We start from the raw sequence: 10000 nt of genomic DNA, 5'->3' as shown, positions 1-10000 counted from the left end.
ACCCTAACCCAGCCCTAACCTAACCCTGACTTAAACTAACCTTATCCCTGAACTAACCCTAACCTAACCTAACCTAACCTTAACCTAACCTATCCCTAACATAACCCTAACGTAACTAAACCTAACCTAACCCTAACCTTACCTAACGCAAACCTAACCTAACTTTAGCCTAACCTAACATTAAGCTAACCCTAACCTAACCTAATCCTAACCTAACCTAACATATTCTACCATAACCCTAACCTAAGCTAACCTAGCCTAACCTAACTTCACCTTAACTTTACCTAACCTAACCTAGCCCAGCCTAACCTAACCTGATTTAACCCTGACCTAACCTAGTCCGGCTAATCTAACCTGATCTAACCTAACCCTAAAATAACTTAAATGCTACCCTAACCTATTTCCAGACATACCTCGCGAACGCGCACAGTTGGGCAAACTTCAAAGAGGGTTTGCTCGCATATCTGGTTACTGAAAAAGTTCTGAGTTTCATAGAATTGAAAAAGTGTTTCAAAGGAAGTCTCGGTCAGTGAATATTGTATTACAAGTCTCCGTTTGCATATTTGTAGACTTAAATTGTGACACTTTTCTGTGCCATTGTTATCAGAGCCCTGTTAGAAATACTGACAGATTAAATCATTTATTATTTTAGTGGAGACTTTAGTGACATCCCTACGGACCAGAGTCGCACAGCATTCTTTAATGACTGGAAACGATTCACTAAAAATACTGGCCATTCTTAATTTCTACTAACCCTCTGTTCTCTTACAATCCTCAAATCTCTCCCTTACCACCACTAATCTCTTCGGTGCGATATTGTCCTCAAGGATAGAGGCGCTGGTGATCGGCGAGGGAATACTTTGTTTCCAGATACCCAAGATTGCTCGGCGGGAAGTGTCAAAGAAGGAGCTTGCGTCTCCAGCTACGTACAACCTGAGAGGAGTGTTGTTCGCTCAGGGCGTCGGAACCTGATCCCTGGTGGACAACGCTCGAAGGGAATTGGTTTGCGATTCCCGTGGAAAGTGACACCAGAATGTTTAGAGTATCTGGGTCAGCCAGAGGACAGTTCATATTTTTTATTCTATTATCATTCTTTTTTTTTTATCTATTCGTGTGTATTTCCACATCGATACGATGATGCCTACGTGGGCGTCATGAGTCGCGAGTGTTGGGTTGTCATACATTTGGCAGCTGGTGCCAAGGTGCGAGTTGGTGATACCAGATCGTGGATGTATGCGTATTATTATTATTATTTTCACTTTTTATGTACATAGAGAGGAAAATATATAATTGATCATATGGACACTTGATCTTGCCCCACCCACATTTTATAAACTATTTATTTCTTTACGTAGAGAGATAGTGAGAGAGTTTATTATGAACAGGCTTGATCGCGTTTTCTGTGGTTTGTCAACTATAACTGGTGAAAGAGAACGAGGAATCTGCCTATCTTCCTTTACGCCAGAAAGAAAGTGTATTTACCTAGTTGTATTTTACGGGAAGGGGAGCTATGCTCGTGGTGTCCCGTCTTCATATCTCATTTTATATAGACTTTTTAAATTCGTGTATTGTTTTTGCACGCAACACTTTCTCATCTAACTTGTTCCAAATATCTATTACTCTGTGGGGAAAGCGGTTCTTTTTCAAATCTCTTCTATTGTGTGTGTGTGTGTGTGTGTGTGTGTGTGTGTGTGTGTGTGTGTGTGTGTGTGTGTGTGTGTGTGTGTGTGTGTGTGTGTGTGTGTGTGCGCGCGCGCGCGCGGGGTCTCCTTTTCCGAAAGAGTTAGTCAGTGTCTCTTTTTCTCAAGAAATTGTAGTTCAGTGCAGGGCAAATAGTCAATGTACACTCCATATCTGTCAAATCTTACGTTTTTTTGCCGAAGTCTATGATTTTCAAGGCTTACGGCGTAAGTTGAAAATCTTTTGCTTTTTCTCCGCATGCAATGTGTTTTTTAATGTTTGTTTTAAACAACTTGAAATAAATTCCCATTTTCAAGTCATGGTCAGCATGGAGTCGAAATCTACTGCTAAAAAGCCACGGTTGTACTTTGGGGCAATACCAGCCTGAATGGGAACATGACAAGGAGTTTCGCAATCAGATCACGAAGTCGGAAGAAGGATGTGAATACGCAATTTGCAAGGCATGCAGGAAGTCAGTGAAAATATCGTCCTCAAGCCGATTTGATGTCGTGCGGCTCATAAGAACATAAGAATGAAGGAGACTGCAAGAGACCATAAGGCCTACACTAGGCAGCTCCGGAATCCTAAAAGCATAAGTTTGCGTTCAAAATGGCCAAACAATATGTACTGATTGATGTATTGTTGATGTACACAATGTAAACACATGGCACATTATGAACACCACGTAATGAAAAACAGTACTGTTTACAAGAAGTAAACAGTGCTGTTTTTCATTATATGGTGTTCATACTCTGTCATGTGTTTACATTGTGTTTTCATTCTGCATTTGTTTTGAAACAAATGAATATTGAATGACAACAATATGGTTTTCTTATGGTTTGATTACCGTTTTATACACACAAATACCTGTCAATTCTTGTGTTTTTTGCGTAAGTCTTAAGCAAAATCTTACAAGACACCACAGTAGCTTGACAGGTATGACGCGCACGCGCGCACACACACACACACGCACGCGCGCGCACACACACACACACACACACACACACACACACACACACACACACACACACACACACACACACACACACACACACACACACACACACACCGACACACACACACACACACACACACACACACACACACACACACACACACACACACACACACACACACACACACACACCGACACACACACACACACACACACACACACACACACACACACACACACACACACACACACACACACACACACACACACACACCGACACACACACCGACACACACACACAGACTGACCACACACACACATGCACTGTAGGCTTTATGATTTATGCAAGCTTGTCATAAACTAAAAAATGTTTCCCAGTAAAAGTTTATTGTTATTACATGAATGAACTGCTGTAAATATCACATCCACACTTTTTCTCCTTTCAATCGCCTTGCCTTTTCATAACAATAATGATGTGATAATAATAATAATGATAATGATGATGATAGTAATGATAATAATACTGATTATAATAATAATGACCATCGCTTTGAGTTACCGATACAGAGAGAGAGAGAGAGAGAGAGAGAGAGAGAGAGAGAGAGAGGTATGCACATATTGTGACGCATCATAGAATCATTGTACATCGGGCATCTTGCGCGTGAGGCATGATGCATCGAATCGTTATACAGCTGGCAACCCAATTTTGCGTGCGAATATACGAGTCGTACTGAGATGGTTAAATCGGGGACCACACACGTCCACCATTTCACAAAAATTGTCTATATCCGTGACGAATACAAAGTGAACCAAACGAATTATTTAGAAAATGGATAACAGACAATGATTGATAATGAACAAAGAGGGAACTCTGAAGGTCGACTCATGCCATCCAATGCTCTGGGTGGGGGGGGGGGGGAGCCTCCTAGAGTGTCGGTTCAGTCATCCTGGGGGTAGCGGGGGGAGGTTGTGTTCTAAGATATCTATTCACCGATTTCCTCGATGTCACGTCTCGCACACCACGTGTCTTGAGACATAACACTCCAGCATCATTAAAAGGAGGATGGAATGATCGAAAACAAGATTTACTTAGTCAATTAGGGGTAAGAGGAAAGATTTTGTAGGTAAGCACGGAGTCATGGGAGCTCTTGTGACATAGCGTAGAGAGAGATCCAGTCGCCCTTGAACGTCGTGGGTAGAACAAGGGCACTTTGGAGGACGAAGTGAACGAACTCGTTACAGTACGAACTCCTTCACTTGTGAACAAATGAGCCGCGTTAGCAGATACTCTTGTCCTTCCGAATCCCTTTCTCGACTCCTCAGCAAACAAAGAAATAAGCGTGTTTACACTCGATGGCGTGTCTTCCTCCTCCCCCCCTCCTCTTCCTCCTCCTCCTACTCCCCTTCCTCCTCCTCATCCTCCTCCTCCTCCTCCTCCACCTCCTCCTCCTGCTGTTAATGCAATCGATGAACACAGCGAACTAGAGGAAGAGGTTGCTCGCTTATAACATGGTCTCTTCTCACATCATTCAGGGCTGATTTCCTGGTCACCCGACGCCCACCCGCCCCACCTACCTCAAACGATGTGACGTCACCAGGTAACCCACGCGACGCCACCTACTTCTTCTCCTCCTCCTCCTCCTCTTCCTCCTCCGCCTTCTCCTCCTGAGTCTCCATCTCCTCTTCTTCCTCTTTCTCCTACTCTTACTTCTGGTCCTACTCCTTCTCCTTCTCCTTCTCAGTCTCTATTTCTTCCTCTTCTTTCTCCTCCTTCTCCTATCTCTCCTCCCCTTTCGCCTCCACCTCCTCCTTTTCCTTCTCCTCCTCCTCCTCCTTCTCCTCCTCCTCCTCCTCCTCCTCCTCCTCCTCCTCCTTTTCCTTCTCCTTCTCCTCCTCCTCCTCTTCAGGTATATGGAGAGGGGGAAAAAAGGGACTAAGTAGAAGCCGAGGTAGGAGTGGAGCGGAGAATGGAAGGGAAGGTTTTGTCACTTTGATGAGTGGTTATTGCCGTTATCTGTGTTATTTAATTTTTCATTACTGAAACTGCTTTGACGGCGGAGGAGGAGGCGGTGGTACTGGCACAGTGGCGCCTTAGGTGTCAGTTGGCACTGAAGAGATTGCCAACAATGTTGGGCTGGTGAGGGCAAGGTTGTGGCGATTCTAGAGAGTGGTGGTGGTGGTGGTGGTTGTGGTGGTGGTGGGAGTCGTGGCACTCCATGCCTCCAATTGATCGGCTCGATATTGTCCCCAAGGATAGAAGCGCTGGTATTCGACGACAAAGCGCAACCCCTTCCATACAGTCTCTTGTACTCTCTCTTCCCTGCTCAGCAGACATTCCTCTTGCATTCACAGTCCTTTTCACCTCATCCATCCCTCTCGTCCTAAGTTATCCTCTTGAGCTTACTCCATCCACTTCTGTTTTTGTGGAGAGCAACATCATCCATTCATCCATTCACAATTTTCATCCACTCAACCCTATCAGTTGTTCTTTCTCTTTCCTGCTCTGTTGATGTACTGCGCGGATTCCTAGATAATCTTATTGCAGCCATCCATTCATCCACCTCATTGTAGCTCATCCTCTTGAGCTCGATCCATATATTTCTGCTTTTCATATTCTCCTCGTTAGTATTTCCTTGCTCGTCTATTCTTTCTACGTGCCCAAACCATCTTAGCAATCACCGTTCTACCTTATTCGACAGCTCTCCAACCCCTTCCCATTCCATTTCTCATAGTTCGTTCATAACACACCTCATACATCCACTCTGTTCCTCAAAAATAATTAGATGAATAAACAGATAAGTAGATAAATAAATAAATAAATGAATGAATAAATGGATAAATCAAATCCTTTCATCTTCTCTTGTGGTTCACAAATCGGTTCTATTCAACGCCATGAGGACAATCACTCGTTCATACAATCTTATCTTTGCATTCATTCCAAATTACAAAGGATTACAAAGGATTACAAAGGCGGAGCAAGCCGACAGGAGACCTTTTGGTCCATATCTAGGTCGGATGCAAAAATGCCCATTACTTGTCACACTTTTCATTCCACCCAGACTTTTACTCGCTTCTTTGACTCTGCAACTCAACTCCACCTCCACCTCCACGCCTCCACCTCCACGCCTCCACCCTCTCCTCCATTCACTGCTGTATGCGACCTTATGTGTTCAAAATACCATCTCAGATCAAGCCAGATTGCCTCAGCAATATCACGCCTCATTTTCTCCTTTTACTTCTTCCGAGATGATTACCTCTTTATGATTATCTTTTTATAAGATCGAGTGAACCATTTTCTTCCTTTTTTATTGTTATTTCTATTTCAGAATGTGAATATTATTGACAAGTTAATTTATTTCATCCTTCTTCATTTCTTCCCCTTGAGATTTAATCTGTACCGTCTTCCTCTTTGTTAGGTCGCTTTGCTTGAGGCGATGCTGCTGCTATCTTTATGAGCTTCTGCTCTCTTTATCATAATGTCATTACTCTCTTTATCATATTGTTTTTGCTCTTTATGAGCGTCTACTCTCTTGATCATAATGCTATTGCTCTCTTTGTTAAAACGCCTTTGCTCTTTTCATTAGCCTTTGCTCTCTTTATGAGCATTTGCTCTCTTATTAATGCCTTTGCCCTCCTTATGAGTTTTTGCTCTCTTTATTAGCCTTTGCTCTCTTTATGAGGATTTCTGGGCACCCCTAAATCCATAAGAACGTGCGTTAAGCTGCTTTGCATTGTCCTGCTTATGGTAGGGAACTGTATTGATGGTGGCGGTGGTGGTAGTGGTGGTAGTGGTTGTGGTGGTGGTGGAAGTGGTAGCTCTTAGCAAGGAGCCCATTACCTTCTACCCACCCTCAGAACATCTTTGTATTAATGACCTGCTAATGTGCAGTAAATGCAAATGTATCAGTTTTGCTTTTCCTGTGTTACCTCGCAGATCAGTGATAACACAAATGCTGTATCTGTATTAACTCCGTCCATAAAGAAAATATATATATTATTTTTAGGAGGGTAATGACTGTCGTTACCCTTGTGGAAAAGAAAATTACCCCCTGTGGGGTATTTGGTTAATTACACCAGTGAAATAAACAATTACCCTTGGTGAAGTAATTGCCCCCTGCAGGATAATTGATTAAAGCAATGAAAAGGATAATTACCCCCATTGGGGCAATTAATTACCCCATTGGGTAAGAGAGATGACATAAATATAGATTTGCTTACCTTTCCAATATTTTTTGCCATCTGCTGATCCTTTTGTCATTTACCAGAGGGAGGACTGAAACGCTGGTAAAATGTTGGCAGTAATAATGACAACAAAGTGACAACAACGTACCAGATGGAGACTAGGAGTGCTGTTGAATTGTCTGGGATAACAATAACAGCAGCAACAAGAACAACAACGACTTACCAGAGGGAGATGATGACGTAGGGTGTCCAGCACACAAAGAAGGCAGCGACGATGCTGACGGTCATCTTGATGGTCCGAACTCGCGCCCGTCCGAGGAATCCTACGCTGGAACGCCTCAATGCAGGGTCTGGAAGAGGGGCGGGGGGAGGAGGAGGAGGTGGTAGGGGAGGGAGGTGTCAAAAGACATATGCCGTTAAGGACATCGTTTAAGTGATAGCATTTGTTTTCGCAACAGTATCCAAGGGAATACAGGCACACGTAGGTAACGCACGCGCGCACACAAACACACACACACACACACACACACACACACACACACACACACACACACACACACACACACACGTGCATACAAAGGTGTACAAACAGTTACGTACACGTACGCATATGTGTACAAACACACGCATATTAAGTATATATACTCGTACATACGTGTGCGTGTGTGCCAACTTATTTATATACACTGAGGAGTATATGCAATATAAGGGCAGATCAAATATGACAGAGAAGAGAAAAAGAGAAAGGCAGTAAAAGGGAGTACAGAGGAAATATAAAACGACGATTTTACATAAACTTTTATGCATACAGAGGGGGCAGCGTGGCGAACTGAATGTGAAATAGGATACATAGATTGAAGGTGGAGGAAAAGAGACGAGCGGAACAATCAAAGACAATAGGGGGAAGGGTAGCTTGAGGGAGTTCCTTATGAGAAAGTTGGTAGTATTTCGCCAGCAATAACCAGAGATTCTATCCTTGGAGGACGATGTCGCGCCGAGGAGCGGTGATTATTATTATTATTATTATTATTATCATTATCATTATCATTATCATTATTATTATTATTATTATTATCATCATCATTATTATTATTATCATTATTATCTATTTATTTATTTTTATTTTTTTGTTGTAGTTTTTAGTTTTCAGTCTGGAAAAGAATGCTGCATGACTTGGCTTATGGTGATGTCATTAAAATCCCGAAAATATTATCTGTACAAAACTTGTGCAGTCCATTCCTCACGCGAAGCAGTGGGAGGAGGAGGAGGAGGAGGAGGAAGGGATAGAGGTAGAGGCGTGGAGGAGGTAGGCCGAGGTTTTCGTGAGGAAAAGGGGAAAAGCTATCGGAGGGATTCTAAAGACGAGATTAGATTTGAGAGGGAAGGAGGGACGGAAGGGAGAGGGTCGGAGGGGAGGAAGAAGTGAATGCAGGAACTGAAAGAGAGACGAGACAATTTCCTTTCTTGTAAGAAACGAATTACCCCCCTCCCTCCCTCCCTCCCTCCCTCCCATTTCTAGATTTAGGGTTTTTCTATTTATCTTTTCGGTTCAATGAAATCATCTGGTGGAACAGAGGAGGATATTTGATGGATGATGCGCGGAGGGGAACTGGTGATGGGGTTGGGTGGGGGGAATAAATAGCGGCAACAGACGAACGAGGTGGGAGATGGGGAGCGAAGGAAAAAGAAAGAGACAAAAGACCACACGATAATATATCGATGTTGGATTGTTTGACTTGCAAGGGAAGGGTATCGTAGCGCCCTCGCAATCAGAAGATAATTGGAAGTTATATGCATTGCTGGAAGGTAAGAAAGGGGGTGATGGGGGAAGAAATAAAAAGGAATTGATAAGAAGTCGTATTAAGTGATTTGGAACGCAGTTGCATGAACACGGGCCTGCATGCGTACATTTGTGGGCCTGTGAGGACGCATAGAAGGGTGCTTGTCTTAATGGTTTGCACGAACAAAAATGGTGCTTGGGCGAATTGCATTGCTTCTAGATATTTAACCCATTGAACTCCGATGACAAGATTCTTTGTCATTTGGTCAAATAAAACAAAAAATCATAAAACACCAAAATGTTTGATCAAACACCAGAAAAATATGACGTCAGTCCTCGCTTCGCTCGCGAGCGAAGCGAGGAGGACTGACGTCATATTTTTCTGGTGTTTGATCAAACATTTTGGTGTTTTATGATTTTTTGTTTTATTTGACCAAATGACAAAGAATCTTGTCATCGGAGTTTAATGGGTTAATTGACGGATCAAAATAAACTGAGAAATTGCCACGGCCGTGGGAGGTGGAAGGAGGAGGAGGAGGAGGAGGAGGAGGAGGTGGAGGTAGAATTGTAGCGAATTGAAGACGAAATCTTTGACAAAATTCGAGACTCCGTATTAACCCATTCAACTCCGATGACAAGATGTCTTGTCATTTGGTCAAATAAAACAAAAAATCATAAAACACCAAAATGTTTGATCAAACACCAGAAAAATATGACGTCAATCCTCGCTTCGCTCGCAGCGAAGCGAGGACTGACGTCATATTTTTCTGGTGTTTGATCAAACATTTTGGTGTTTTATGATTTTTTGTTTTATTTGACCAAATGACAAGACATCTTGTCATCGGAGTTGAATGGGTTAAACGGGCGTAGGTCTGGACAAGAACAGGCCGGTTCTCTTCGGAAGGATATCGAACGACATGACGTCATGACTTCGGTTCACACTGACGTCATGACCTCGGGTCACGGTGACAGCATGACGTCACATCGTCATGAATAGATAGATAAGATAATAAATTAGTAAATAGATAAGAATAGATCAAAGTAGAGTCATATTAGACCAAGCTTTATGTCGCCTGTTTTGCTCAATAGCTATTTTTTTCAGTCAGTAAAAGTTATCAGATTATGTTCTTTTCTTACGTACAATATGTATCCTGTCATGCATAGTATGCAGTCAACGCTTCTGTTTTGTCGAGGCTAGTCAGACTCTTACCTACAAAGGCGGTTCTCCCTTTTTTCAATTAAGATATTTCACTTGTCACTCTTTTTCGTCACCTGGAGGTCACAGAGACGAACCCCCACGAGTGTAGATATTTCCCCGTACAGGATCACCCTTCTTAAGTCTATCCTTGACCACCTGTTTGTTGTCTCAAAGGATAGAAGAGCTGGTTATCGATATCATCTGT

At 42.8% G+C, this 10000-nt stretch overlaps 1 protein-coding gene across 2 annotated transcripts in view; it reads right to left on the bottom strand.

Moving 5' to 3' along the window:
* LOC143033949 (adipokinetic hormone/corazonin-related peptide receptor variant I-like) overlaps positions 1 to 10000 on the bottom strand; it is a 271859-nt gene that overhangs the window by 10203 nt on the left and 251656 nt on the right. For both annotated transcript variants that reach the window (XM_076199644.1, XM_076199645.1), the window contains one exon: positions 7041 to 7167. In XM_076199644.1, coding sequence (XP_076055759.1) covers positions 7041 to 7167 — 127 coding nt within the window. The remainder of the gene's footprint in view (positions 1 to 7040; positions 7168 to 10000) is intronic.

The sequence above is a fragment of the Oratosquilla oratoria genome, chromosome 16, assembly GCF_046742065.1.
Source record: "Oratosquilla oratoria isolate Oo_2021 chromosome 16, ASM4674206v1, whole genome shotgun sequence".
Classification (NCBI taxonomy): Eukaryota; Metazoa; Arthropoda; class Malacostraca; order Stomatopoda; family Squillidae; genus Oratosquilla; species Oratosquilla oratoria.
This window is presented reverse-complemented; position numbering and strand designations above follow the sequence as displayed.